General features: G+C 40.5%; 1 protein-coding gene across 2 annotated transcripts in view; it reads right to left on the minus strand.

Annotated features, from left to right (window-relative positions):
- The window catches only part of LOC127511066 (NACHT, LRR and PYD domains-containing protein 12-like), an 83752-nt gene that overhangs the window by 19010 nt on the left and 50945 nt on the right, over positions 1 to 13797 (minus strand). For both annotated transcript variants that reach the window (XM_051891460.1, XM_051891459.1), the window contains exon 6: positions 6741 to 6914. In XM_051891460.1, the coding sequence (XP_051747420.1) occupies positions 6741 to 6914 (174 nt within the window). The remainder of the gene's footprint in view (positions 1 to 6740; positions 6915 to 13797) is intronic.

A 13797-nucleotide genomic window follows, 5' to 3' on the forward strand; every position in this document is an offset into this window, starting at 1 on the left:
AAAATAAAAAAAATAAAAAAAACTAAAATGATGCGCGATCTGTTGTCTCCCCTTGAATGAAGTCCATTCTGATAGTCCTCAGAAAATGAACTGTAACTTAGTGAACACTTATCACACAAACATGAGACATATGTCTAAAGAAACGATGAAATGTCAGGTTTTAAATAATATAAGTCTAATCGAAAACAAATATTCTCTGTTTATGTAATCATTTTGAAAAGAGAGAGATGTCAGTCTTTCATGAGTCACCTCATTGTCCGTTAATGCGACCACGACCACGGAGAGAACGCAACATTCAAACGCAAATTCTGAGGCAATCCATGCAACAGAGTCGACGCCCACATCAGCTCATAAAATGTATCAAGCGTAGTCAGATTCATGTGCTTTTCATCGTTTTGAGATGTTATGAGGAATAATTCTACAGGAATTTACCTCAGAGGAAGAGCGTAAAATTTCATTTTGAGGATCAACTTGATCAAGACGATGAGACTTGTTCACAAGTCTCTGCCGTCAAGTCCAAGTCAAGTCTCAAGTCTTTGAGGTCCAAGTGAAGTCTTAAGTCTTTGTTCTATTTTTATCAATATATTTTTTTCAGCTAGTTGTTATTGTAATTAACAGTGTATTTAAATATGAAAACAGATTACTTTTACTTTAAAATTGCCTAATAAAGCACACAGAATACTACTTAAATCATTTCTATTATTTTCTAACTTTTTCTACAAAATGATACCATTTAGAACCACCACAAGGAAAAAAGTGCTGTGTATTTGAGTTGCCGTAGTTTGCTGTAGATCTCAAGCAATGCTGGAAAATGTAGTCTTCCAGTGAGCGCCGGCGGTAACAAAACCTTGGTATAGACAAGCGTTACAGTAAACACAGCAAACAACATTTCCATCTGTGTGTCTCATTTGTGATAAGGAGATATAATAATGCACAACTGTGATCTGTGGAAATGAGTCGGATGGACAGGGTCATAAAATGCGTATGGAAGTGTTCGTCCAATCCAGATATAATTTAACATGGTAAATATGGTTATTATATGCATTATCTAATACCTGGGCAAAAATAAATAAAAAAAATGAAAAGGACATGTACTTCTTGAACAAAGACCACAAGCAAGCCTCTGCAGCTGTGCAACACCGCAGCTTCCCTTCGAATTCGCGTCGAATTCGATGCGTCCCTCGATGACTTGGTGTGTTTAGAGATGTGCAGCTGCAGCACATATTTGGGAATGAATGAATAGTAAAATGTGGTGCTTTGTGCCATCATGTGGGGTAGTAAAAAGAGAACGTAATCAGGAATGCCATGCCAAAAGACAGTTCATTGCCCATTCGTTACCCTGTCTGATTACCTGTTGCTGATCCTGTTTGTTACCCGTCCACGACTCTCTGCTGCCTGCCTTTGACCTCTGCCTTGTGTTCTGTTCTGTGAGTGATATCTGCCTGTCCCGTACCACTGCCTGTTTCCCGACCTCGATTCTGCCTGTCCCTTTGGTACCTGTCTGCTCCTGTTTGACCCTGTCTGTATGACCACGCTCTTATTCAATAAAAGCATGCAAATGGATCCCAGCCTGTGTGACGATTCGTTACAGAAGACTTCGCCGATACAAGATCCAGCTGCTTTCTCTCACCTGTGTACATCGATGTCAGCCCAAGCCAGTCAGCTCGCTGCTCATCAACACCAGCTCAACCGTCTCACCACTCTCACGGAGGAACTGGTAAAAGCGCTGCAAGGTATTCAGATGTCTGCCTTAACGGCGCCTCCGCCACCCACAGCAGCCGCCATTACCCACGCTGCAGGAACGCCACTGCTGGTGAATCCCCGCCTCTCTCTGCCAGAAAAATTCGACGGCGACCCAACGAAATGCAAGGGCTTTATTCTCCAATGTTCCCTCTTCATTAGTCAGTAGCCTGCCATGTATGCCACCGACGCCGCTAAGATTGCATTAGTTTGTTCATTGTTTACGGGGAGAGCGCTGGAATGGATTACGGCTGTGTGGAGAGATGATGGGGCCGCTTTTCCTACCTACGATTATTTCATGCAGAGATTTAAAGAGGTTTTCGATCACCCCTGTGACAGGAAAGGAGCCGGTGATCGCCTGATGGAGCTGACACAGGGACGTAAAACAGCGGCTGAATATGCTCTCGCTTTCCGCACGCTTGCTGCACAAACTAACTGGGTGAGTGACACGTTAAAAGTTTGCTTCAGAAGAGGATTATCTCATGAGTTACAGACGGAGCTAGCCTGCCGTGATGAAGGCAAGAGCCTGGACCAATTCCTTGAACTAGCCATTCAAGTCGACAACCTCATCCGTTCCCGCAAAACTGGTCAGAAACGCAGTGTACGCGCATCACCACCTGCTGATTCAGATAATTCAGAACCCATGCAGATAAATGCTTACCGTCTGTCTGAAGAGGAGAGAAGCCATCGATTGACCCACCGCCTGTGTTTGTACTGTGGTAATCCCGGTCATGTGAGAAACAACTGCCCAGTTCGAACCCGTCCAGATAATCCGGTGAGTGATACCAATCCATTCTACTGTTCAGACATGTGTGTTTCGGTCCCCATTACACTGCTGGTTAACAACATCCGTCTAGAGACAACCGCTTTACTGGATTCCGGGGCAACAGGGAACTTCATGTCCCAAAGTTATGCCCAGCAACACAAGATTCCATTAATTGAATGCTCTTCTTCTATCACAGTGGAAGCTATAGACGGCCGGCCCCTGGGCTCAGGACGCGTAAACACCATTACTCAACAACTCACCATGCAGACTGGTATATTTCATACAGAACACATCCAATTTCATATCTTACCTACTTCAACCTCCTCCATCATCTTAGGTTTGCCATGGCTACATACTCATAATCCCCTCATCTGCTGGAGAGAGGGACAGATCATCCACTGGAACAAACACTGCTTATCGAAATGTCTGTCTCACCTACCTCCTCTGTCCATCAGAACTATCCAAGCTGCCGAACCCACTGAACCCAACGAATCCACGCCAAGCTTCCAGCTCCCCAACGAATACAGAGACCTGTCCATAGCTTTCAGCAAGGTACGTGCGTCACAATTACCTCCTCATCGATCTTACGACTGTGCTATCGATCTGATTCCAGGAGCCGCACCTCCCAAGGGCCGTATCTTCCCACCCTCACAACCTGAATCAGAGGCTATGAAGAAATACATTGAGGAGGAATTGGCCAAAGGCTTCATTCGCCCATCCACCTCACCAGCGTCTGCAGGCTTCTTCTTCGTGGGCAAGAAGGATGGGGGTCTCCGTCCCTGTATTGACTACCGTGGTCTTAATGAAGTCACTATCAAGTTTCGCTATCCCCTACCTCTGGTTCCTGCTGCACTGGAACAGCTTCGCACTGCAAGATACTTCACCAAGCTGGACCTCCGCAGTGCATACAACCTGATCCACATCAGGGAAGGGGATGAGTGGGAAACTGCCTTCTCAACTGCCACCGGACACTACGAATATCTCGTTATGCCCTTCGGGCTGGTCAATAGTCCGTCTGTCTTCCAGGCTTTTATTAACGATGTGTTCAGAGACATGCTCAATAGATTTGTGATTGTCTACATTTGATGATATTCTGATATACTCCGATACCATGGAAGAACACGTTCAACAAGTCAGACAGGTCCTCCAAAGACTGATTCAATCTCAACTGTATGCTAAAGCTGAGAAATGCGAATTCCATAAAACATCTACCTCGTTCCTTGGATATATCATCAGCCCTGACGGAGTCGCGATGGATGAGAAGAAGGTCTCTACCATCCTCAACTGGCCACGACCCAATACCCTCAAGGAAATGCAACGATTTCTGGGGTTTTCCAACTTCTATCGCCGATTCATTCGCAACTTCAGCTCCATAGCCTGCCCACTTACCAGCATGGTTAAAAAGGGCCAGAACCAACTCAAGTGGACCTCTGCCGCCATTGACGCTTTCCAACGACTCAAGGAACGCTTCACCTCTGCGCCCATTCTGCACCATCCCGACCCGTCTCTCCCGTTCACCGTCGAGGTTGATGCATCCAGTACCGGCCTTGGGGCAGTACTCTCGCAAAGAAAAGATAACCCACCTAAACTGTATCCTTGTGCTTATCATTCCAGAAAGCTCATGGCAGCAGAACGCAACTATGACGTCGGTGATCGGGAGCTGCTGGCCATGAAGGCGGCGTTCGAAGAGTGGCGCCATTGGCTGGAGAGGGCCTTACACCCTTTCGTCGTCTTGACCGATCACAAAAACCTTGAATACCTGCGTACCGCCAAGAGACTCAACCCCCGCCAGGCTCGGTGGTCTTTGTTCTTCTCCCGATTCAACTTTATGGTCACCTACCGACCTGGCTCTAAGAATGTCAAGGCAGATGCTCTGTCTCGCCAATACGAAGGTGAGCACAACACCCAAGACCCAGAAACTGTAATTCCTGCCTCTCTTGTTATTGCACCCATACAGTGGGATATCATGACGGAACTGGAACAAGCCAACGCTGAGAATGAGATCCCACCAGATTGTCCTCCTGATAAAGTCTTCGTTCCGTTGAACTTCCGCAACTGCATCCTGGAAATGGTCCATACCTCACCTTCATCTGGTCATCCGGGCATCACCGCAACCATACAGATACTGCAAAACCGGTTCTGGTGGCCTTCCTTATCCAAAGATTCCATCCAGTTCGTTAAATCCTGTCATGTCTGTAACATAAACAAACCCTCACACCAACTCCCCGCTGGCCTACTGCAACCACTATCTCTCCCTCAACGCCCCTGGTCTCACATCGCTGTCGACTTCATCACGGACCTCCCTGCATCCAACGGATATACCACCATACTCACCGTAATAGACCGCTTCTCTAAAGCCTGCCGCCTTATCCCCTTACCAAAGCTATCCACCGCCATGCAAACCGCTGAACACCTATGCAATTGGGTCTTCCGCATTTACGGCCTACCAGAGGACATAGTATCAGACCGTGGTCCCCAGTTCACCTCCCGCCTCTAGTCAGCCTTTTGCCAAGCTCTGAGTATCAACGTCAGTCTCATATCCGGCTACCATCCACAATCTAATGGTCAGACTGAACGGCTTAACCAAGAACTCACCCGATTCCTCCGATCTTACTGCAACCGCAACCAGAACGACTGGTCCCGATACCTTCTGTGGGCTGAGTACGCCCAGAACTCGATACACAAGCCAGCAACCGGATTGACACCATTTCAGTGCATACTGGGGTTCCAACCACTATGTGAAGGGCCACATCAATGAAGCTTTTGTTCACAATGAAAATTCAGCTTTGCATCACAGCAATAAATTATATTTTAATTAAATTATAATTATAATAGTATAAGTATATTAACAATTTTTTTAAATTGCAATAGCTGTTTTTTTCCCCTGTATTTTTGATTAAATAAATGCAGGTTTGATGAGCATGAAACATCTTTCAAAAACATTAAAAATAGTAATGTGTCCAATCTTTTGACTGGTACTGTATATAATTTAACATATAATAGGCCTATACAAAATTTTCTTCACATGATGTACAATAATATGTGTATAATATATCACAAAAATCATGTTTTCTGTTAAGAGTGGACATTATATTAAAGTTAATACAATAGTTTATATGATCCTGTTATCAGCATGTGCCTTTGACTGTCATTTATATTGTTAACTATATTCTAAAAAAACTACAAAAAAACAAACAAACTACTTTGTCCTGATGGTCTTTCTTCTCTCTCACATACCTGACTGAAAGGCTCATTATGTTGCTCATTATGTGGGTCTTTGTCTCCTCAGGTGTGAATCACAGCATCATTCAGGATTATTCATGCCTCCACACATACTATCTTTCTAAACTAAATATCTTACAAAATTTAAATCAATTTTTTTTTTCATGTGAATGAGTATGCAGGATGATTTTTACATCATTTTGAAGCAATACCCAGAAGTCTTGTGGACACATATTTAGTATTTGTTATATGGCCTTATTTCAGTAACTTAAATTTTCCTTTTTTTTTTTTTTTTATAACCACGCAAAAAATGTTATTCTCTCAAAAATACAAACATGTACATATATGTTGCTCACATATTATGGTATCCCAGTTCGTGCTGAATACAGTGTAAATGCCATTAATATGTTTATAAGCAACTGAAAAAAAAACACAAATATCATGGGCATGTCAAAACTCCTCCAGGGTCCCAAAGGGTCTCTGACCCCAGAGAGTTTACTTTGTAAAGCCCATGTACAGCTGTGTTGTGTACAGCCAGGATGAAAGTTGCCAGTGTGTTAGGAACACACCTCCGTTGGATGAAGCTGATTGGATCCTTTGTTTTAACAGACACCCCTTGAGGAAAGCTAAATATCAGACCTTACCTAATACAATCCCTTTTTCAGACCTACATAAATTGCAAAACGAATTTATTGATTGAACTATAGAACTGAAATCATTTTGTTAATTAATATGGAACTGTAATGCAGTCAAACCCTGCCTGAAACTACTTTAGCTGTGTGTTTACTGGAAATAATTGCACACCTTAGAAGGTTTGTCAACCAATCAGAATGAAACATTCAACAGCCCTGTAGTAACTACAGCTAAACCTCTGTAAATTCTCAGTAAGAACTTTTGTAAATGTATGAAAGAAATGTAGTGTATATAAAAAAGTGTATCTGGTTTGTAATAAGTGAAAATTGTAATGGTGTTTTTGGAGTTGTTTAATCAAATCTCTTCCTGTTCTACATACTTTAGTTTATCCAGTCTGTAGTTTGGATCCTTCAGTTTGCTGTTGAGCAGCTGGACTCCTGAATCCTTTGGGTGATTGTAGCTCAGATCCAGCTCTTTCAGGTGTGAGGGGTTTGAACTCAGTGCTGAAGACACATAACCACAGCCTTCCTCTGTCAACATACAGCCAGATAATCTACAAAGACACACAGCAACAGTCCACATTACATTAGTTTGGCAATCAGATTAGAAGAGTGTTTGGCATGGTAATGGGTATGACAATATAGATATGTTTGGTCTTGGCGGAATAGATCTGCTACGCTGCTGCTGCTGCTGTTGATTATTGCTGCTGCTGCAGAGCAAGTACGGGACTTGCTACTGCCAATACATACACGACATGCTGCTGTGAGCAAGTAAGACATGCTGTTGCTGTACAATATAGCATACATGAATTACCCCCCAACAGAGCAGGTGACATGATATTTGAACAATATAAGCCCAGTGTACTGTATGTCAGAAGATCCCCCATCAATGCAGAAGGCAAGATGATGATTCACCCTCTTAAAACTTACCAATTACAGTGCGCATTATGTGTGGCTTTAACAAATGGTAAAACGTTGCAGGCTAATAGAGATAAGAAACCCTCTACGACCACCTGAGCAAATAATAGTATAATGATGTAGCATCATTTGATAAAGTCATTGTCAAACCTTGTATACTCCTATAAAAATAAACTCATTCGGATGAACGTAAAATTAATGAGCATGACTCTAACACGCCTCAGCTGACCCAGCCCAAAACACATGTAGGTACATGAAAACATCAGCCTTGAAGTGTTGTTGAAAGTTAAGCAAATAAAGTGAGCCCCGGTTGAATGTCAATACGATCTCATGTCCTCTATGCTTAGTTGCAGTGATGCTTGCTGATGTATAAAATATATGTATCGCTGCTGCTGTATGCTTGTATTTTACTCCTACATCATTGCAGACTGTAAACACCCTTCTAAGACAAATAAGCATAGTCGGTGTTTCATAGATTAAAAAAAAAGGTTTATTTTTAGACATGAATGCCCAGCCTGGGTCCAGAATCCGGAAATTTACCAGAATTTAGTGAGGGTGCTTTAATACGGATGCTGTACAAGCAACGTCTCCACCATAAGAATAGCAATACTGTGAAACATTTAGATTTACAAGTCATTATATGAATGAGATTTCAATAGAAACTTAAAATATTTTCAATTAATATTCCTATCTTATCTGAGTTGCATGCGAATGCATTACTATTATCTCTTTGTCCCATATGCAATGGTTATGTCAATCGATGCAATTTAACAGTGAATCCCATAACATCACTTCCTAAATTCCACAGCGTTGTAGGATTATTCCTGAACAAAGCCCATAAAATTACCACAAACGACACATCTTGAGGAGAAAGTCACAGCAGGCCACCATGGGAATCTCCTACAGGAAACATTCCCAATGCCCAGCTTTGCATTTCAAAAGACATTCCAAAGTTTCCCTGGCAGACAGTAAAGACACTCTCTTTGTTCAAACAGAAACAAAACTCAGAAAATACTGCCAAATATATGAACGTATCACAAAAAGTAGCCTCTAACATCATATGTATTAAGCATGTTTTATTTTGTTCACAGAATCTGTGTAATTCTTTGTGTGCGTTTTAAATATTGAGTGCAGGTAAATTTAAAGAAAATCTACCTCACTTACAGAAAGTGTGTACTGTTTGGTGTGGTTGTGATAGATGAATGCTTTCCAGTATTTTGATGCAAAATTGATTTATGTAAGATGTACAACTTTTGAACCAGCAAAGTTAACTTCTCAAAGTTCTGACCAAAATCCCTAAGTTTGAAAACAAAGGACTGTAAGAACATTATGCTTATTACATACAAGAACAGGAGAACTGGGCGTAGGACCCCCCCAAAACCATATCTGATTGGCTTAAACAATCGGAAAGGCAGAACCAACAAACCGCTCAAAACTCAATACCGCGCATTGTTTTCGCTTTTGCCTTTTGCTTGTACTTTGCCTTGGCCTTCGCTGAGTCAGCGGACCGACCATCATCCTGCCTGCAAGCTAAACCTTTTCAAGAACTCACTCAACCCCCCTACAAGAACCTTCGTTGAACTTCGCAGAAGAAGACTCACTCAAAGTCTTTTAGTTCCAGCAACTCCTCGAGACATCTCCACAGCAACGCGTAACCCTGCAACCATTCAACAGAGATTCCATTTCCTGCAAAGCCAACTATTTCCCCACGGAACACCAACCTTCAGAACTCTTGACCGAGCAGCACCGCAAAATTTCCTTCAACTCCATCACGAAAGGAACACGTGCTTACAGGAGCATCCAAAAGCAAGTAACACAGGTCTCCTAATTTTGCTGAGCTGGTGCAATTTTATTAAGCAAATGAAACTATGGTTGAATTGCTAGTGTATTCATTCTCTCAGGTTACGGTCAAAGAAATTGTTAAAACTAGACAATTGGGGAACCCATTCACCTCCAGATAATAATCTCACCATTTGCCTGTAACTGAATGAATGAGTGTGTGTGTGTGTGTGTGTATGTTTTCGTTAGATTAGTTTGTGTGTAGTAGATTAGTTCAATAAAGTCTTGTTTGATTTTTCACGCATACAAGTGCCTTGTGCTGTGGTTACCAAATTGCTGCCTTAAACTAAAGATTGTGCTACCTTGCTCATAATCATAATCAGTAATCATAACTTTATATTATTACTGTTGGCCACGGGATAATATTTTGTCCAGAATTGGTAAAATACTTTATCAATTATCCATCCACCGAAAAATTGAGGTTAAAGTGTAAAATATTAATTCTGAATCATTTACAGTTGATTCGGTTCTTATTCACTGTAATTTAATTACACTTTTTGTTAATTAATCGGGTTAATTCTTACAGCGTGCAACCGACTGTCGGTCCTCACAGTATAAACACAAATAAAAACGTATGGCCGCGAGCGCGCGCAAAAAACGTTCACTCATCACAGTAGCAAACTCAAAAGTTCCGCTACGTCAATGAGCTGTCCACACTGCAAAGTGTCTCCTATTTAAACTCCTGTTGTTAACGAATACCTCGGCGTCTTAAGCAGAGAGAGTGATTTCTGACAGACATGCAGCCACCACTCAGATCAACAAAGCGTGTCCATAATTCAGCCACACTGCCTGCTGCTGCAACACACCGCATATAGAAAACACCTGATGTTATCCAGAGCGCAAACACAGATTATACTATACAGATTATAACACAAAATACGTATTAAGCATCAACTGAGGCGCACTTGCTTCATTTGAGAATACATGGAACTGCCTTGGTACACTCCAAAGTAAGTTGAAATGATAAATATCATTCTATATGAAATCTATTAATTAGATGACGGTAACATACCAACCTTGCAAAATCGCTGTTCGTCCTGTAGTTATGAAATTGTTTATGCCCAAAATAAATTTGAATACAGCTGCTCGCGTACTTAGTATGTAAATAAGATGAAAACATTGTTTGCATTTTAATCATGATAATATTCACATTGCATGATCAACTCATTAGCCGACACAGACTTATCTCACTCAAATAGCAACAGGTAACTTTAGGCCTGCAGACAGTACGCACCGCAACGTCTGCTGCGTTCTATTGTTGTTGATATTCACTCCATTGCTATCTGAATTTGTTATCCATACTGCTGCTGCTGTACAAAATACTTGCTGTAGCTTTGTTAGAATGTGAATACAAAAGCGAAACCTGTTTCCATTTAAAGTTCAGCAAGCTTGTCTCTGTATCCTTATACAACATGCATATGCGCTAGCTGCTAATATGCTTAGTAATTCTCTCTAAGCATTAAACAGACTGTTGACATGACATAGATCGATAGAGCAGACTACGCAAAAACGCACAGTGATATAGTATAAAAACCCATGTACTTATCTTAGATGATTTATGAAGCACGCTGCACTGCTAAGCAAATACTAACTCATGTAATTAAAGATTGAGCATGCAAGCTCATTGGCTAATACAGCAGGAACCAATCATCTGTGGCCTATAGATAATGATGTGATTATTAGCAGGTTGAGTTAAAGCAGTGTTTCTACCAACACTGCACATTTTGCATGTCTCCTTAATCAAACACACCTGATTAGGGTCAGAATTCTGACTTTATAACTCGCAATTGCGACTTTATATCTCAGAATTCTGACTTTATATCACGCAATTGCGAGTTTATATCTCAGAATTCTGACTTTATAACTTGCAATTGCGAGAAAAAAAGTCAGAATTCTGACTTTATATCACGCAATTGCGAGTTTATATCTCAGAATTCTGACTTTATATCACGCAATTGCGACTTTATATCTCAGAATTCTGACTTTATATCACGCAATTGCGACTTTATATCTCAGAATTCTGCGAATATCTCAGAATTCTGAACAATTGCGAGTTATAAAGTCAGAATTCTGAGATATAAACTCGCAATTGCGTGATATAAAGTCAGAATTCTGAGATATAAAGTCGCAATTGCGTGATATAAAGTCAGAATTCTGACTTTTTTTCTCGCAATTGCGAGTTATAAAGTCAGAATTCTGAGATATAAACTCGCAATTGCGTGATATAAAGTCAGAATTCTGACTTTTTTTCTCGCAATTCTGACTTTTTTTCTCACAATTGCGAGTTATAAAGTCAGAATTCTGACTTCTTACTTTGCTTGCGTTTCCTTTCACTGCGACTGACCATTAGGATTGGTGCTTCGTTATTATTCTACATAACATGGAAGACCTCATAAAGGATTATTTTCAGCGCGGATTTACCAATAAAGAAATTTTGATTTTACTGGAGGAGACACATAAAGATTAGTCTCCGGACATATGCATTATGCAGGAATATGCATATAGCATGTTTCCACGGTAAACTTGTACATGAGTATCATTGTTTCATTTCAAGGAGAAAAAACAGCTTTTACTGCCATCTAGTGGGCTTAATACTAAAACACCAATACCTATCATGTTTCATCAACTTTGTAATTTTGCAACTCAAGTCTGGTGGCTCCATAAAAGAGGGCATTCAAGGGTAAAATCATGCAATTCTGCAAATACAGTGGAAGTATTTGGTGAATAAAAGTTGTTTTTAACAGAATGGATACACTATACTATATCCATCCACTTCAAATGTTGACTACTGTATATTAATGGGTTTTTAGTTAGTATGAAATGAATGTAGGCCTATTTTAAATAGGTAGGGTTTTTCACTAGTATAGACTCTGCATCCATTGCCTCTGACATGTTTTCTCACCGTCACGTACTTAACTTGGAAACTCTTAAGGAAATCCAGAGTTACCTAAACTCATAATTATGAGTTGTGCTGATGTTCATGTGCATTTTATCTCATAAATACATTCTTTCTGACATGACTTGGAAACACTGTAACTGCTGAAGCTAAACCTTGACCTCCATTGGCCTGCCCCAGCGTTCTACTATTGGTTGAACCCCAATGATTGATATGTTTTGAACACCCCATAAAGCCAATGCCATCACACTCACCAACAATTGGTTTTGCTGTACTTTTGCTAAACAACCGAACTCGCTGGAGTGCACAATATGCACTATGAGTGGGGGGCAGTTGTGGCCTAATGGATAGAGAGTTGGACTTGTAACCCAAAGGTCATGGGTTCGAGTCTTTGAGCAAGGCACCGCACCCCGAACTGCTCCCCGGGTGCCACAGCATTGGCTGCCCAGTGCTCCGGGTGTGTGTTCACTGCTGTGTGTGTGCACTTGGATGGGTTAAATGCAGAGCACAAATTCCGAGTATGGGTCACCATACTTGGCCACATGTTACTTCACTTCACTCACTTATTGGGAATCTGTGTTGCAGATTTTGGCACATTTGTCAGAAGGAAACTTTAGAGTCTAGAAAGTCATTGTAACTAAAGACACAAGTCTCACCATGTATTTCAAATCCAAGAATGATCAAATTATTTGTAGATGATGCTATATAATTTTTTAGATGTGTTTTGACTTTCTTTTTGTGCAAACCACAGAAAACATGAGGTATGAACTGAAACATCTAGTTTCTGCTAATTGGCTGTAAGGGCAGAATTTTCAAACCCAACTTTTGCCTACAGCTCAGACGTAACCATGAGAAATTTGCAAATAAAAGGATTTCATATACATTTATTTTTGTTGAATACTATATTGTCCTGTTAAGATTAAATGTCCAATTCAATGAACGGTATCTGAGTTCTAGTTGTTTAGTATATATATAAAAAAAAAAATAGTACTGGCCTAGATAAAAGTTTACAGGAAATGTGTTTTGAGTTGCAAAAAATAATCATAAGTAATATAAGTTTTTAATTATAAGTTTATAATTATGACTTTTTTTTTATAATTTGCTCACACTTTGAATATCAGGTAGGCTATTGTTTAATTTCACAATTTTGCATGGTTGCAAACAGATATAGCCTACATACATATAGTCAGTTTGAAATGGTGAAAGAAATTTGCGTACCTGATCAGAAGTTTTATTATGTTTGTGTATTCCTCATGCATTTCAATGCACCTACTGTAATACACCTTTCCCATTAATGCTACTTTAATGGCCCTTATTTGCACTTCAAAATATGGACTGCAGCCCTTTGGGCTGTCGAAATATTATGAATTATTAAATTAATTTAATTAAACTGATCCTGAGCAAAAAAAAAAAAAAAAAGCAGAAACTTAAAATGTCAAATAAATCCAGAAATGTTTACTGAATGAAAATTAATTTATGCGTCACATATAAATCCGCAGCTTAATGCAAGACCGCCAAATCATTTCATTGTGTTTTTGTCAGGAGCAGTTGTGGTGCATTGAGAGTTGAAGCGTGCAGAGACAATCAGCAGAGGAATGTTACGGATGATTATATTTCATCCGCACGCACGGAAACACAAGCAGTTCTGCACGTTCACATTTTTCCACCAATGAACGGAACTGTCTGTGTTTTAGTGCGTGCACAAGAATAAAACTAATGTGCCGGTTTATGCAATTACTTCATGTTGCGTTAATAACAGATAATGTCAGGTAAAAGGGAAGCAA

Source organism: Ctenopharyngodon idella, chromosome 4, assembly GCF_019924925.1.
Source record: "Ctenopharyngodon idella isolate HZGC_01 chromosome 4, HZGC01, whole genome shotgun sequence".
Taxonomy (NCBI): Eukaryota; Metazoa; Chordata; class Actinopteri; order Cypriniformes; family Xenocyprididae; genus Ctenopharyngodon; species Ctenopharyngodon idella.